Below are 16,520 nucleotides of genomic sequence, written 5' to 3'. Positions count from 1 at the left end.
AGACTTACCGCGGCTGCGTTTGACGGCATGGCGGTTGAACGCCGGATCCTAGCGGAAAAAGGTATTCCGGTTGAGGTTATCCCTACGCTGATAAAGGCTAGGAAGGTAGTAACAGCAAAACATTATCACCATATATGGCGAAGATATGTTTCTTGGTGTGAGGCCAGGAATACTCCTACGGAAGAATTCCATCTGGGCCGTTTCCTTCACTTCCTACAAACTGGAGTGGATTTGGGCCTTAAATTAGGCTCCATTAAGGTCCAGATTTCGTCCCTATCCATTTTCTTTCAAAAAGAATTGGCTTCTCTCCCAGAAGTTCAGACTTTTGTTAAGGGAGTACTGCATATTCAGCCTCCGTTTGTGCCTCCGGTGGCGCCTTGGGACCTTAATGTGGTCTTGGACTTCCTAAAGTCACACTGGTTTGAACCACTGAAAACGGTGGAGTTGAAATATCTCACTTGGAAGGTGGTCATGTTATTAGCCCTGGCTTCGGCTAGGCGAGTGTCGGAATTAGCGGCTTTATCACATAAAAGCCCCTATCTGGTTTTCCATATGGATAGAGCGGAATTGCGGACACGTCCTCAGTTCCTGCCAAAAGTAGTTTCATCCTTTCATATGAACCAACCTATTGTGGTGCCTGTGGCTACACGGGACTTAGAGGATTCCGAGTCCCTTGATGTGGTCAGGGCTTTGAAAATTTATGTAGCCAGGACGGCTAGAGTCCGAAAAACAGAAGCACTGTTTGTTCTGTATGCAGCCAACAAGCTTGGCGGCCCTGCTTCAAAGCAGACTCTTGCTCGCTGGATCTGTATCACGATTCAGCAGGCGCATTCTACGGCAGGATTGCCGTTACCTAAATCGATCAAGGCCCATTCCACTAGGAAAGTGGGCTCTTCTTGGTCGGCTGCCCGAGGGGTCTCGGCACTACAGCTGTGTCGAGCTGCTACTTGGTCGGGTACAAACACCTTTGCAAAATTCTATAAGTTTGATACCCTGGCTGAGGAGGACCTCATGTTTGCTCAATCGGTGCTGCAGAGTCATCCGCACTCTCCCTCCCGTTTGGGAGCTTTGGTATAATCCCCATGGTCCTTACGGAGTCCCCAGCATCCTCTAGGACGCTAGAGAAAATAAGATTTTACTTACCGGTAAATCTATTTCTCGTAGTCCGTAGAGGATGCTGGGCGCCCGTCCCAAGTGCGGACTTCTTCTGCAATACTTGTATATAGTTATTGCTTCAATAAGGGTTGCGTTATTGTTGCATCGGGCGTGAACTGATGCTATGTTATTGTCATACTGTTTACTGGATTGTTATCACAAGTTATACGGTGTGATTGGTATGGCTGGTATGAATCTTGCCCTTGGATTAACAAAAATCCTTTCCTCGTACTGTCCATCTCCTCTGGGCACAGTTCTCTAACTGAGGTCTGGAGGAGGGGCAGAGAGGGAGGAGCCAGTGCACACCAGGAACTGAATTCTTTCTTGGGGTGCCCATGTTACCTGCGGAGCCCGTCTCTCCCCATGGTCCTTACGGAGTCCCCAGCATCCTCTACGGACTACGAGAAATAGATTTACCGGTAAGTAAAATCTTATTTTTACTCATTATTATATCCCTTTAATAACCTTGTGCAGGAGCAGGAGGTGCAGCTCTTAGTGGAGAAGATGATGGCCTTACAAACAGACAGTGTAGATTTGCAGAGGAACCCATTGGGCAGAAGACATCGGGGAACCCTGGATGACATGTAAGTGACCAGCATTTGATTTTAGGAATTACTGACCCCATGTTGCCAATACCTGATATCCATTACCTCATCATGAGGTGCATAGCAGCCTCTTGCCATGAGAGGTGCTGCAGGAGAGTGGGTATAACACACAGGCATGGAAATGTGTTGTGTTAGTACTACTTATGGGACAGGGCTGTAATCCCACTCTATCCCCCACTGTCTGGGCTTCTGGCCCTTACTGCTAACCACTCATTCTGTAGAATATAGAACCTTGCATTGTTCTAAACTAGAGATGGTTGAATGGAATTGACCAGTTGCTGTAATATACGGTACATCATATATAATGTGTATTATTGTGTTTATAAACAGAGAGGAGCAGGCTAAGGATCTGTATCGTAGACTACGAGAAAGGCCTAGAGGTAAGTAGAACTCCCCATAATACCATGTTAATACTACTCTGTGCTCCAGAAATTGCATGGCCAGCTCCCATTATTACCTTTATCTCTGCAGATCAGAGGACTGGAGGGGACAGCCATGAGATGGTGCGGCTCCTTCTCCAGGCTATCCAGAGCTTTGAGAAAAGAGTTGCTTTAATATATGACCAGCTCAGGTACGTACAGCACACTTCCCCCTTTCTTATTGTGTTTCCAGCTCCATCATTCTCTGTAGTAATGTGCGGCACACTCTCCCTTCTGTACATCTTGTGCACTGCACAGTATGGGAACCAACATATGTTATTCACTGTGTGTTGAGAGTCACCTAGAATTATACCATGTGTGATCATCCGTAATGTTATATCCATTTCCACTATTCTGCAGCAAGACAGTCCTATGCAAGAGGAAAGCCCTGGAGCTTGCCCCACGGGTGAAGGAAGTCATGAGTCTGATGAGAGAAGATGAGAAAATGGTGGTGAAGAGGCAAGAGAAGAGACAGCAGGAGCTGTGGGACCTGCTGAGGATTGCTTGTGTAAGTGGGGCATCCCACCACTCATGTTGAAGCCCAGTCACATGAGCAATTTATAGACATGTCACATTAAACATTCTGTATGAGAATCCAACATTAATATTCATAGAGTAACATTCACAATTGTACATGTATAAGTTCCCTCAGTAGAGATTTAATTGTATGCATTGTATGCTGTAAGTAACATTGTAATAGGTTCACAAATATGAGTCTATTCATGATGCAGTGAAAAGAGTGGAGAAGTGAGCCTGTGGAGAAGTTGTCCATGGCGAGCAATCAGCTGCTCTGTACATTTATATAGTATGCAAATTATAAATGTTACTTCAATGCTGAATGGTTGCCATGGGCAACTTCTCCACTGGCTCACTTCTCCACACTTTTCACTGCTTTATGAATAGAACCCCATAGTCTGATCTGCATAGAAAACATTATCCTCCTAAGTCACAGCTTGAAGCTTTAAGAAGATTTTAGAACAAGCCAAGCAATCACATTTTTAGACCACTTAACCAAAAAAGTGCTTTATACATAATGGGCCTGATTCAGATGTAGTTGCAATGCCGATGCAGCAGCGCTCTTTTTTTAGTGCAGAACTGTGAGACATTGCAAGTGTAGCAGCTGCCCACAAGTGAACATAAATGTCAATTGAAGCCATCGCAACATGCTCAACAACAGCGTTCTCTATCGCAACTGCAACGCAGATGTGGGGAACTTTGACTCCCTGAGTGCCTCGATGACCACGCCTAATAGCCGCAATGCTGGTGTCATGTATTATGCATATACGAAATCGCAGACGCACTCCGAGATATGCCCCTTAAATGGTCTCAACACACCAGTGTTTTTGCAGGCACTTCCCGTTACCTCCCTCAAACGGCCTCTTCCTGTTAGTCAATCACACTACGACTGATCCCTCACTGTGAGCAGCATTGCAAAGATACCTATTCACATGCGCACTGTGGCTGCAGCAGTCTGATAATCACACAGTTGCAACGGGTGTAGTATGGTATGCCGGCGGTCGGGCTCCCGGCGACTAGCATACCGGCGCCGGGAGCCCGACCGCCGGCATACCGACACCGTGGTGAGCGCAAAGGAGCCCCTTGCGGGCTCGCTGCGCTCGCCACGCTACGGGCACGGTGGCGCGCACGCTATTTTATTCTCCCTCCAGGGGGGTCGTGGACCCCCACGAGGGAGAATATATGCCGGGTGTCGGGATTCCGGCGCCGGTAATACTGTGCGCCGGGATCCCGACATTCGGCAAACTGAAGACCACCCGTTGCAACACCATCGAAGTTGCGGAGGCATCTGTATCGGGCCCACTGTCTGGAAATGTTTCAGCACTTTGTCACGAGTGTGTCATACACACCAGACTTCCTGCCATTAGCACTATTGAAGTACACTGTACAAAGCCTTTTGAAGACTAAAATGTCCTATTCTGGCTTGTAAATGGCTTGCAGTGAGGTAGATAACAGTTATGTACTACTGTATGTCCTGTACTTTGTTCCTGACGGATTCTAGGAACTTTTACACTCGTCTCGTAGAGTTAGAGAGCCTAGCAAGAAGATAAGTGACATGACCTTTATAGTGACATTTTCCTGTCTTTTCCTGCTCAGAGTAAAGTGCGTGGTCCAGTAAGTGCTCCGCTGCTTCCGCAGCCCCCTGCCCTGCCAGAAAGTCTAAACCAGGAGTATACCAGGAAGAGGTAGGTACTGCAGCCGTCCAGTGTCTGTGACGGAGAATACAATGTTATGGTGAAGATGAAAGATCATGTATTCTATCATTAAGGGAAGCATAGCATACATTATGTAAGCAATATTTTATTTTTCCTTATACAGAGTAAACCGTTTTGGAGGTATCCGGGTTGTAGTAAAAATGCATACAGTACACATTGGGCTCGATTTACATTTGTAAGTAAAGCAGAAAAGCAAGCAACTGGGCAAAAGTTCCAATGTATTTTATCTGTCTTCTAGTGAGGACCTTCTGTCTGAGTCACGGAGTCTGTGTGGACAACTTGAGTCTTCTATGAAGAGTTTAATGTCAGAGCAAGGTGCCAGTCTCATGGTAAGTGTTACATGTATCCATATATCTGGCACCAGCCCGCCAACTATTTACTAGCACCAAATGTCTCTTCCTATCCTAAGACATTCAACCCCCCGATAAGTACTACTATCCGTAATAGCACTTTTTCTTATTTACTGGGACCAAACCCCCTCATCTGATTTCTGGCCTTTAAGGCCTGAACACACTAGGCGATTCGCTCCAGGAGTGATATGACCTAGTGTTTCCCCTCCCAGGCTGCTGACAGTCTGCATACACACTCTGCGATATCACTAGCGATATTGCACAGTGATGTCATTCCGCGGCTGGCCCGATCAGGCAGCATCTGACGATATCGTCAGATTGAGCTGCATCTACGGACGACACCCCTTGGAGAGCACATCGGCCGTCATTGGCAGCCATGCACACTGGGCGATATTATAAAAAATATCGCTCAGGAGGGTAAAAATTTGCGATATCGCTTACAAAATCACCTAGTATGTATGGGCCTTAAATTTGCTGTATGGTAGTAGTCCTTTGATTACTGACAGTGGTCTCTTCTATGCTTATTGACCATGAGTCCCACCTCTGCTCATTGTCCCCAGTCCCTTTTTATCCACTGTCACCAATTCTTCATTTACCCGTTGACACTTATCCCTCCTTTACCCAATGTAATTAATGCTTACTCTACCCACTTTCACTATTCCTTCCTTAACCCTTTATAACCCATTGCATGTTTCCGGTGCAACCCAGTGATGACACTGATAAAGTAGATGAATGAGGCCCTAAGTAACCCCCCTGCCCCCCCCCCTAATGGACAATGATTTGCTAGCTTTGTAGCTCATACACCAAAACATTGTGATTCGCTCTAATTCAATATTTTGATACTCTAGTACAGGCATTCCAAACCACGGTCCTCAAGGCACACCAACCGTGCAGGTTTTAGTGATATCCAGGCTTGAACACAGGTGACTTATTTAGTAGCTCAGTTATTTTGATGTAACCATCTGTGAATAGAACAGCTGTCTGAGAAACTATATAAACAGTGACTAGACTCAGTGAGCTTGTTCATTGTGAGAGGCTTGCATTCTAAAGTGAGGCTTGGCTTATTAAGTGAGTTTGAAACAGCAACAGGTGAGTTAGAATACAGAAAAAGGTGCGTTTTATAATACACAAAAAGAGACACAAAGATTTGCAATACCATTAACATCTGATACAATGTTTGGCCTTGTGCAGTGCAATGGATGTAAAGCATTTGTTTGGAAAAGAGGCAGTGTGGAGACTCGGCTGCTGTCCAATCTGTAAGCAATTTTATCGGATGAAGGAGGAGATAGCAAAACTGCATGCTGAGATTTATAGTATGTCTGTGTCTTTGAAGCCTCCACTGCCTCAGAGAGCCACCAGAATACATTCTGCCTGGACTACTGTGGGCTCTCAAGGGCAGAGATTTCCAGAGAGACACAGACACCTCCCATAAGCGGTGACACTGCAAAACTCATATGCTACTCTTGCAGGGCTGGAAGATACAACTAATAGAGGCACTACAGAACAGGAGGATATGGGGACTTCTACCAACTATAGGAACAGGAAATGGAACAGAAAAATTGCATCTCCAAAAAGGACTGCACTTCTCTTGGGAGATTCCATTATTAGAGGAATACATCTGGGAAATGCAAATGAAATAGAGAAACAAGAAAGGTGCTTACCTGGAGCCACAGCTCCAAGGGATAAAGAGTGCATGCTAAGAATTGTGAAGGCAGCAAGAAAAGATGGGGAAGTGGATGTCATTGTCCACCTAGGGACAAATGACCTGGCTAATGCTGAACTCATGGCCGTAAAAGATGAATTTAGGAAGTTAGGGACTGCTCTGAAGCAGGTGGCAACCACTGTATCTTTTTCAGAAGTATTGCCAGTACACAGAGGGGAAGACAGAACTCATCGCATCAGAAACTTCAATGTTTGGCTAAGGACATGGTGCAATGAGGAGAGATTTGGATGTATAGGCCACAGTCACACCATCTGGCAAGATAGGAGTGACGGCCTGCACCCATCTTCAAAAGGAACGAGAATACTAACTGAACAGTTTGGATGCTTCATCAAGAACTATTTAAACTAACAGAGGGGGGCAGTGAACCAAACAAGAATAAAGAAATCTGCTCCCCCAACACAGAGGTATTGTTTCTGCAGGCAAAGGGAATAGGAAGCATATCCACAGCAACAGAAAATAATTCAGATCAAAACCAAATAAAAATAGGCAGAGAGAAGAACATAGCTAGGAACAGAAAAAGCACAGACAAAACTCTAAAGGCTATGTGTGTGCAAATGCTAGGAGCTTAAGAAATAAAATCCCAGAACTAATTGCAATAATGACAAGGGAAGATCTAGACATTGTGGCAATTACATAGTCATGGTACAATGAAAATCATGACTGGGACATAGCTATACCGGGATATACTTTATTTAGGAACCACAGAATTGGAAAAATCGGAGGAGGGGTAGCAATGTATGTAAAAAAAAATGAATAAATACTACATTAATACAAAGTATTGAAGAAAAAACTGAGGCCCTTTGAGTGACCATAGAAACGGGAAAAGTCGAATATTCGTATTGGCGTGATATACAGGCCACCAGGTCAGGAAGAGGAACTCGACAAGAACCTATTGCAGGACATAACTAAAATGGCATTAAAAGGAGAGGTAATAATCATGGGAGACTTTAATCTTCCTGATGTAAACTGGGAGGTGCCTGTGTCTGTTGCATCTTTCCCACTCGGAATTAGACTTAATACTTACAAATGGAGACAGAATATCGGACGTAAAAGTGGGTGAAAACCTGGGATCCAGTGATCATCAAGCAGTATGGTTCAGCATAAAGACAGAGACTGACTCATACCATACAAAAACAAAGGTGTTGGATTTTAGGAAGGCTGATTTTGTAGGGATGGGAAAATGTGTAAGCGATTCTTTAGCAGAGTGGACGAACTTGCAGGAGAGGTGGGAAACATTAAAATGTGCAACATTAAAGGCAACAGACCTTTGTATCAAAAGTGTTAGGAAAAACACAAGGAAAAGGAAGCCAGTGTGGTTTGCAAAAGAAGTAGCAAATATTGTGAAAGCAAAAAAGATGGCTTTTAGGAAATATAAGCAGACACAAAATAATGAAGACAAAGAGATATATCTTGTTAGACAGAAGGAGACTAAGAAGGTAATCAGATGTGCAAAGGCACAAGCTGAGGAGAAAATGGCCCAGTCAGTGGGTAAAGGAGGCAAAAAAATTTTTTTTTTTAGGTATATAAGCGAAAGGAGAAAAACAAAAGGCGGAATAATAAAACTAAAGACAGACACTGGGAGTCTTGTTGAGGGAGACAATTTAATAGCAGATCATCTTAATAATTATTTTTGCTCAGAATTTACTACTGAAAGAGGGGAAGGGGCCACAGTTAGGTTGCAGGGATATTCAGGAAAATGACACAAGTACATTTACAGAGGAGAAGGTCCTAACAGAACTCTCAAAGCTGAAAGTGGATAAATCTATGGGGCCAGATGGGATACATCCAAGGATACTAAAAGAACTTAAAGAGGTGCTGGTAGCACCATTGACAGAATTATTCAACCAATCATTATCTACAGGAGTAATTCCAGAGGACTGGAAAAGCGCAAATGTAGTCCCACTGCACAAAAGTGGAAGCAAGGAAGAGGCAAACAACTACAGATCAGTGAGTCTTACATCAGTAGTAGGGAAACTGATGGAAACACTCTTAAAAGAAAGAGTTGTAGATTATCTCAAATGTGGCAATTTACAGGAGCCCAAACAGCATGGATTCACTGGGGGGAGATCATGTCAAACAAATCTTATTGACTTTTTTGACTGTGTGACTAAAGTGATGGATAAAGGTGGAGCCATGGATATAGCTTATCTAGACTTTAGTAAGGCTTTTGACACTGTTCCACATCGCAGACTGGTAAATAAACTTGAAAGTTTGGTATTGGATATTAGGATTATTGAATGGATAAGATCTTGGTTGAAGGATAGACAACAGAGAGTTGTGGTAAATGGAGTGCATTCACAGGAGGGAAATTTTACAAGTGGAGTACCCCAGGGATCTGTACTTGGACTAGTGCTTTTTAATATCTTTATTGGTGACATTGCAAATGGCATTAAAGGGAAAATATGCCTTTTTGCAGATGACACAAAGGTATGCAACAGGGTAGACACACCAGGTGGGGTAAAACAAATGATTGAGGATCTAGGTAGACTAGAGGAATGGTCAAGAGTGTGGCAATTACAGTTTAATGCCAAAAAATGCAAAATCATGCACTTGGGTCTCAAAAATCCAAAGGCTAAATATAGTATTAATGGCACTATACTGGAAACTACTGAGGAGGAAAGGGATCTAGGAGTCACTATTTCAGATGACTTAAAGGCAGGTAAGTAATGTAACAAAGCAATGAAGAAGGCTAGTCAGATGCTTGGGTGCATTGGGAGAGGAATCAGCAGCAGAAAGAAAGAAGTAATAATGCCACTGTAAAGGTCATTGGTACAGCCTCATCTAGAATACGGTGTTCAATTCTGGAGGCCATATCTTCAAAAGGATATTAATACATTAGAGACTGTACAAAGAAGGGCAACTAAAATGGTGCATGGCCTACATCACAAAACATACCCAGAAAGACTAAGAAATCTCAATATGTATAGTTTGGAGCAGAGAAGGGAAAGGGGGGACATGATAGAAACTTTCAAATATATCAAGGGTTTTAACAAAGTCCAGGAGGAAAACATTCTCCAAATGAAGAGAAGCAATAGGACACGAGGACATGCACTGAGACTGGAGGGGGGGAGGTTCAGGGGAAATTTGCGGAAAAATTACTTCACAGAAAGGGTAGCGGACAAGTGGAATAGCCTCCCATCAGAGGTGGCAGAGGCTAAGACAGTAGAGCAATTTAAACATGCATGGGATAGACATAAGGATATACTTACAAAGAAATAAGGATCAAATAAGGTTAGAGATAAATTCTATGTTTCTATGTGCTGAAGCCTGGATATCACTAAAACCTGCACTGTTGGTGTGCCTTGAGGAACGTGGTTGGGAATGCCTGCTCTAGTAACTCCAATTGCTGTTGGACACTGGTGTGTCACTGATATATTTTCTTTATCAAGTGTCACAAATCTCTCCTTTACACACTGTCACCAATCCTTCCTGTACCCGGTGTCATTAATCCTTCCTGTACCCAGTGTCACCAACCCTTCCTATACCGATTGTCACTAATCCTTCCTGTACCCAGTGTCATTAATCCTTCCTGTACCCAGTGTCATTAATCCTTCCTGTACCCAGTGTCATTCATCCTTCCTGTACCCAGGGTCATTAATCCTTCCTGTACCCAGTGTCAAAAAACCTTCATATACCCAGTGTCATTAATCCTTCCTGTACCCAGTGTCACCAATCCTTCCTATGCCCAGTGTCACCAATCCTTCCTATACCGATTGTCACTAATTTTTCTTGTACCCAGTGTCATTAATCCTTCCTATGCCCATTGTCACCATTCCTTCCTATGCCCAGTGTCACCAATCCTTCCTATGCCCAGTGTCACCAATCCCTACTTTACCTTTCTAAACCATGATATTTCCTAGTGACTCCTCTAGGAACACTTTGTAACGAATTTAATGTAATATTGTGTTAGTACAGAACACTATTTTTACTGCATCCCATATCTGGGGGTATACGGAGCACTTCTTCTACCTGGTGTACAGTATTTGTTGAATGTCGGCATTGAAAACACTGTAACAATATTTCCTTACTATTTCCAGTCATGAATAGTAGGATTTTGGTACTTACCGGGTAAATCCTTTTCTTTGAATCCATAGGGGGCACTGGAGTACTCTTGGGATATGGACGGGGCGTAGCCGGAAATGGCACATTTAAATATTTAAATTAGTAACTGGTCACCCCCTCCATACTCCCATAAACCCTTCAGTATTTTTACTGAGCCGAACAGGAGTGATAGAGAGGATGAACCATAGAGAATTACATATAATATAACGGTCAACAGAAAAGTTGACACCTTAACCTAAATTAGAACGGTCAACACTAAAGTTGACACATAACGTAACTGACAACTAAACAGTTGACACCATAATAGATATCACCGTAACAACGTATCCATTGGTGATAATGTGTTCCCATAAGAACCACTGAGCTTACTACAAGACAGGTAAAACTGCTCTGGGTGGGCGTCCAGTGCCCCCTATGGATTCAAAGAAAAGGATTTACCTGGTAAGTACCAAAATCCTATTTTCTTTTTCATCAACTAGGGGTCACTGGAGTACTCTTGGGACGTACCAAAGTTCCCCCTTGGGCGGGAGAGCTGTGTGGCACCTGTAACACTAGACGGCCAAAGCAAGATGCTGATGCCGTAAACCTATTAACATGTAACAGCGCACAAACGTGTGCACTGATGACCATGCACTCATGACCTTGTAGCAGCGCGTGTAAGTTGTTTCGTAGAAACTTCTCAACCTGCTGCCCATGACGTTCCCAAAGAATGTGTGGAATGGTCTGACACTGATGTAGGCGGTTGTAGCCTGCCTATGACTTTCCGAAGAACGTGTGGAATGGCCTGACACTGATGTAGGCGGTTGTCGTCTATTATGAAGCTAAGACTGACGTATAGTATAAGGTCTGCTTGGAAGCTGGCTAAGCTATCTTAACTACCTTATAGAGAACAAACAATGTCATTGTTTAACGTACAATTGATGTTTGGCTACATAAACGCGTAGTGCGCGTACCATATCTAAAGTAGCTGAAGTTCCTGAACCTACTGATAACCCAGGAACTACGATTGAGTAAGTGATGTGTAACATCTTCGGTAGGAAAACGGAATTCGTGCGAAGTTCCGCTCTATGATTATAAAACACCAGATACGGTGGCTTGCATGACAAGGCACCCAATGTAGAACACGCCTTGCTGAGGCCAAGGCTAAGAGAAACTGTTTTCCAAGTGAGAAACTTAACCTCCACTTGATATAAGGGTTCAAAATATGAAGACTGTAAAAAAAAAAATTCAACCAGATTCAAGGCCCATGGCGCTGTAGGTGGTATAAATGGAGGTTGTACTCTGAGGACACCTTACTGGAAAGTAAGTACAGTCGGCAAAAGAGCCAAACGCCTTTGCAGGTAAATTGAAAATGCCAAGACCTGCACCTTGAGTGTAGAAACGTAGTCCTCCACCTAATCCAGTCTGTAAAAATATGAAAAGACGGGATAATGATAAAGATAATGTCGGAATTTCCGAGCTTCCCACCAACCTATATAGGCACGCCAAATTCTGTGATAATGAGCTGGCGTAACTGGCTTCCTAGCACTTAACATGGTTGGTAGAACAGATTGTGGCATGCCCTCCCTTCTTAAGAGGGCGGTGTCAACAGCCACCCCGTGAAGCGCCACCTCTCGAAATCGGGATAAAGACACGGAACCTGTCGTAACAGGTGTGGACGTGGCAGGAGCGGTTAATAATCGGCTGCGAATAGGTCGCAGGGATCCGAGAACCATGCCCTCAGAGGACAATGAGGCGCCAGTAGTACGACCGTCGTGGACTCTCGTTTGGTTTGTTTTAGCAAGCGAGAAAGCAGCGTAAACGGTGGAAACAGCTGCACCAAGCTGTACTGCCACGCGATCATGAGAGCATCCACTGCCCCTGCCTTTGGAGCTCTAGTTTTGGAAACAGTCTGAGATGGTTGATGATTTTTGGCAAGATGCCATTAGATCCCCCTGTGGGTAACTGCACCGCTTGCCAACATCAGGGACGCTTCCGAATTGAATGCCCAGTTTCCTGGATGAAAATCCTGACTGCTGGGATAATCTGCCTCCCAGTTGTCCACTCCCAGAATGAACCTTGCCGACAATATCACTTGGTGATGCTCGGCCCAATTGAGGATTTGAGCACTTGTCACATTGCCATGCGACTTCGAAGTCCTCCTCGATCGCCGTCGCGTTGTCTGACTGCACGTGGACAGGCTGAGGCCGGAGCATGTGCACCGCTTGCCGCAGCGTGTTGTAAATTGCCCGAGTTCCAGGAAATTTTATTGACAGCAATCTTCTGTGAAGTTGATAATAAGAATTTACTCACCGGTAATTTTATTTCTCGTAGTCCGTAGTGGATGCTGGGGACTCCGTAAGGACCATGGGGAATAGACGGGCTCCGCAGGAGACTGGGCACTCTAAAGAAAGATTCAGTACTATCTGGTGTGCACTGGCTCCTCCCTCTATGCCCCTCCTCCAGACCTCAGTTAAGGAAACTGTGCCCGGAAGAGCTGACACAGCAAGGAAAGGATTTGGAATCCAGGGTAAGACTCATACCAGCCACACCAATCACACCGTACAACTCGTGATAACCATACCCAGTTAACAGTATGAACAACAACTGAGCCTCAGTAACAGATGGCTCATAACAATAACCCTTTAGTTAAGCAATAACTATATACATGTATTGCAGAGAGTCCGCACTTGGGACGGGCGCCCAGCATCCACTACGGACTACGAGAAATAGAATTACCGGTGAGTAAATTCTTATTTTCTCTGACGTCCTAGTGGATGCTGGGAACTCCGTAAGGACCATGGGGATTATACCAAAGCTCCCAAACGGGCGGGAGAGTGCGGATGACTCTGCAGCACCGAATGAGCAAAGGCAAGGTCCTCCTCAGCCAGGGTATCAAACTTGTAGAACTTAGCAAATGTGTTTGAACCCGACCAAGTAGCAGCTCGGCAAAGCTGTAATGCCGAGACCCCTCGGGCAGCCGCCCAAGAAGAGCCCACTTTCCTTGTGGAATGGGCTTTCACTGATTTCGGCTGCAGCAATCCCGCCGCAGAATGAGCCTGCTGAATCGTGTTACAGATCCAGCGAGCAATAGTATGCTTTGAAGCAGGAGCACCCAGCTTGTTGGATGCATACAGGATAAACAGCGAGTCAGTCTTCCTGACTCCAGCCGTTCTGGTTACATAAATCTTCAAAGCCCGGACTACGTCCAGTAACTTGGAGTCCTCCAAGTCACGAGTAGCCGCAGGCACCACAATAGGTTGGTTCAAATGAAAAGATGACACCACCTTTGGCAGAAACTGCGGACGAGTCCGCAATTCTGCCCTGTCCATATGGAAAACCAGATAGGGGCTTTTAAATGACAAAGCCGCCAATTCTGACACACGCCTAGCTGAAGCTAAAGCCAACAGCATGACCACTTTCCACGTGAGATACTTTAGTTCCACGGTCTTAAGTGGCTCAAACCAGTGGGATTTCAGGAAATCCAACACCACGTTAAGATCCCAAGGTGCCACTGGTGGCACAAAAGGGGGCTGAATATGCAGCACTCCCTTAACAAACGTCTGAACCTCAGGCAGTGAAGCCAGTTCTTTTTGAAAGAAGATGGATAGGGCCGAAATCTGGACCTTTATGGACCCTAATTTTAGGCCCATAGTCACACCTGACTGTAGGAAGTGCAGGAATCGACCCAGCTGGAATTCCTCTGTAGGGGCCTTCCTGGCCTCACACCAAGCAACATATTTTCGCCATATACGGTGATAATGCTTTGCTGTCACGTCCTTCCTAGCCTTTATCAGTGTAGGAATAACTTCATCCGGAATGCCCTTTTCTGCTAGGATTCGGCGTTCAACCGCCATGCCGTCAAACGCAGCCGCTGTAAGTCTTGGAACAGACAGGGCCCCTGTTGCAACAGGTCCTGTCTGAGAGGCAGAGGCCATGGTTCCTCTGTGAGCATTTCTTGCAGTTCCGGGTACCAAGTCCTTCTTGGCCAGTCCGGAACAATGAGTATTGTTTTCACTCTTCTTTTCCTTACGATTCTCAGTACCTTGGGTATGAGAGGAAGAGGAGGAAACACATAGACCGACTGGAACACCCACGGTGTTACCAGTGCGTCCACAGCTATCGCCTGAGGGTCCCTTGACCTGGCGCAATACCTTTTTAGCTTTTTGTTGAGGCGGGACGCCATCATGTCCACCTGTGGCAGTTCCCACCGACTTGCAATCTGCGTGAAGACTTCTTGATGAAGTCCCCACTCTCCCGGGTGGAGGTCGTGCCTGCTGAGTAAGTCTGCTTCCCAGTTGTCCACTCCCGGAATGAACACTGCTGACAGTGCTTGCACGTGATTCTCCGCCCAACGAAGAATCCTGGTTGCTTCCGCCATCGCCACTCTGCTTCTTGTGCCGCCCTGGCGGTTTACATGAGCCACTGCGGTGATGTTGTCTGACTGAATCAGCACCGGTTGGTTGCGAAGCAGAGGCTCCGCTTGACTCAGGGCGTTGTATATGGCCCTTAGTTCCAGGATATTTATGTGCAGACAAGCCTCCTGACTTGACCACAACCCTTGGAAGTTTCTTCCCTGAGTGACTGTCCCCCATCCTCGGAGGCTCGCATCCGTGGTCACCAGGACCCAGTCCTGTATGCCGAACCTGCGGCCCTCGAGAAGGTGAGCACTCTGCAGCCACCACAGAAGAGACACCCTGGCCCTGGGGGACAGGGTGACAAGCCGATGCATCTGAAGATGCGATCCGGACCACTTGTCCAACAGATCCCACTGAAAGATCCTCGCATGGAACCTGCCGAAGGGAATGGCTTCGTATGATGCCACCATCTTTCCCAGGACTCGCGTGCAGTGATGCACCGACACCTGCTTCGGTTTTAAGAGGTCTCTGACTAGAGTCACGAGCTCCTGAGCCTTCTCCGCCGAGAGAAACACCTTCTTCTGGTCTGTGTCCAGAATCATGCCCAGAAAGGGCAGACGCGTCGTAGGAATCAGCTGCGATTTTGGGATATTCAGAATCCAGCCGTGCTGTTGCAACACTTCCTGAGAGTGTGCTACGCTGATCATCAACTGCTCTCTGGACCTCGCCTTTATGAGGAGATCGTCCAAGTATGGGATAATTGTGACTCCTTGCTTTCTCAGGAGCACCATCATTTCCGCCATTACCCTGGTAAATATTCTCGGTGCCATGGAGAGCCCAAACGGCAACGTCTGGAATTGATAATGACAGTCCTGTACCACAAATCTGAGGTACTCCTGATGAGGTGGATAAATGGGGACATGCAAGTAAGCATCCTTGATGTCCAGAGACACCATAAAATCCCCCTCTTTCAGGCTTGCAATAACCGCCCTGAGCGATTCCATTTTGAACTTGAATTTCTTCAGATAAATGTTCAGGGATTTTAAATTCAAGATGGGTCTGACCGAACCGTCCGGTTTCGGTGCTACAAACATAGTGGAATAGTAACCCCTTCCCTGTTGAAGGAGGGGGACCTTTACAACCACCTGCTGGAGGTACAGCTTGTGAATTGCCGCCAGTACTATCTCCCTTTCCCTGGGAGGAGCTGGCAAGGCTGATTTGAGGTAACGGCGAGGGGGAGTCGCCTCGAACTCCAGCTTGTATCCCTGAGATACAATTTGTACAGCCCAGAGATCCACTTGTGAGCGAACCCACTGGTTGCTGAAGTTTCGGAGACGCGCCCCCACCGCACCTGGCTCCGCCAGTGGAGCCCCAACGTCATGCGGTGGACTTAGTGGAAGCAGGGGAGGATTTTTGTTCCTGGGAACTGGCTGCCTGGTGCAGCCTCTTTCCTCTACCCCTGCCTCTGGCAAGAAAGAATGTACCTCTGACTTTCTTGCTCTTTTGTGAACGAAAGGACTGCATTTGGTAATACGGTGCTTTCTTAGGCTGTGGCGGGACATAAGGCAAGAAATTTGACTTCCCAGCCGTAGCTGTGGAAACTAGGTCTGAGAGACCGTCCCCAAACAATTCCTCACC

General features: G+C 45.8%; 2 protein-coding genes across 2 annotated transcripts in view; both read left to right on the top strand.

Annotated features, from left to right (window-relative positions):
* VDAC3 (voltage dependent anion channel 3) overlaps window positions 1-16,520 on the top strand; it is a 524,928-nt gene that overhangs the window by 305,334 nt on the left and 203,074 nt on the right. The gene's annotated exons all lie outside the window — the stretch shown is intronic.
* Window positions 1-16,520, top strand: part of IKBKB (inhibitor of nuclear factor kappa B kinase subunit beta) — a 131,938-nt gene that overhangs the window by 102,862 nt on the left and 12,556 nt on the right. The window contains exons 16-21 of the mRNA XM_063931741.1: window positions 1,630-1,739; window positions 2,091-2,140; window positions 2,232-2,331; window positions 2,540-2,687; window positions 4,292-4,380; window positions 4,649-4,739. Of these exons, the coding sequence (XP_063787811.1) occupies window positions 1,630-1,739; window positions 2,091-2,140; window positions 2,232-2,331; window positions 2,540-2,687; window positions 4,292-4,380; window positions 4,649-4,739 (588 nt within the window). The remainder of the gene's footprint in view (window positions 1-1,629; window positions 1,740-2,090; window positions 2,141-2,231; window positions 2,332-2,539; window positions 2,688-4,291; window positions 4,381-4,648; window positions 4,740-16,520) is intronic.

This window comes from Pseudophryne corroboree, chromosome 6, assembly GCF_028390025.1.
Source record: "Pseudophryne corroboree isolate aPseCor3 chromosome 6, aPseCor3.hap2, whole genome shotgun sequence".
Lineage (NCBI taxonomy): Eukaryota > Metazoa > Chordata > Amphibia > Anura > Myobatrachidae > Pseudophryne > Pseudophryne corroboree.
Note: the sequence above shows the minus strand (reverse complement) of the source record. Positions and strands in the feature narration are given on the sequence as shown.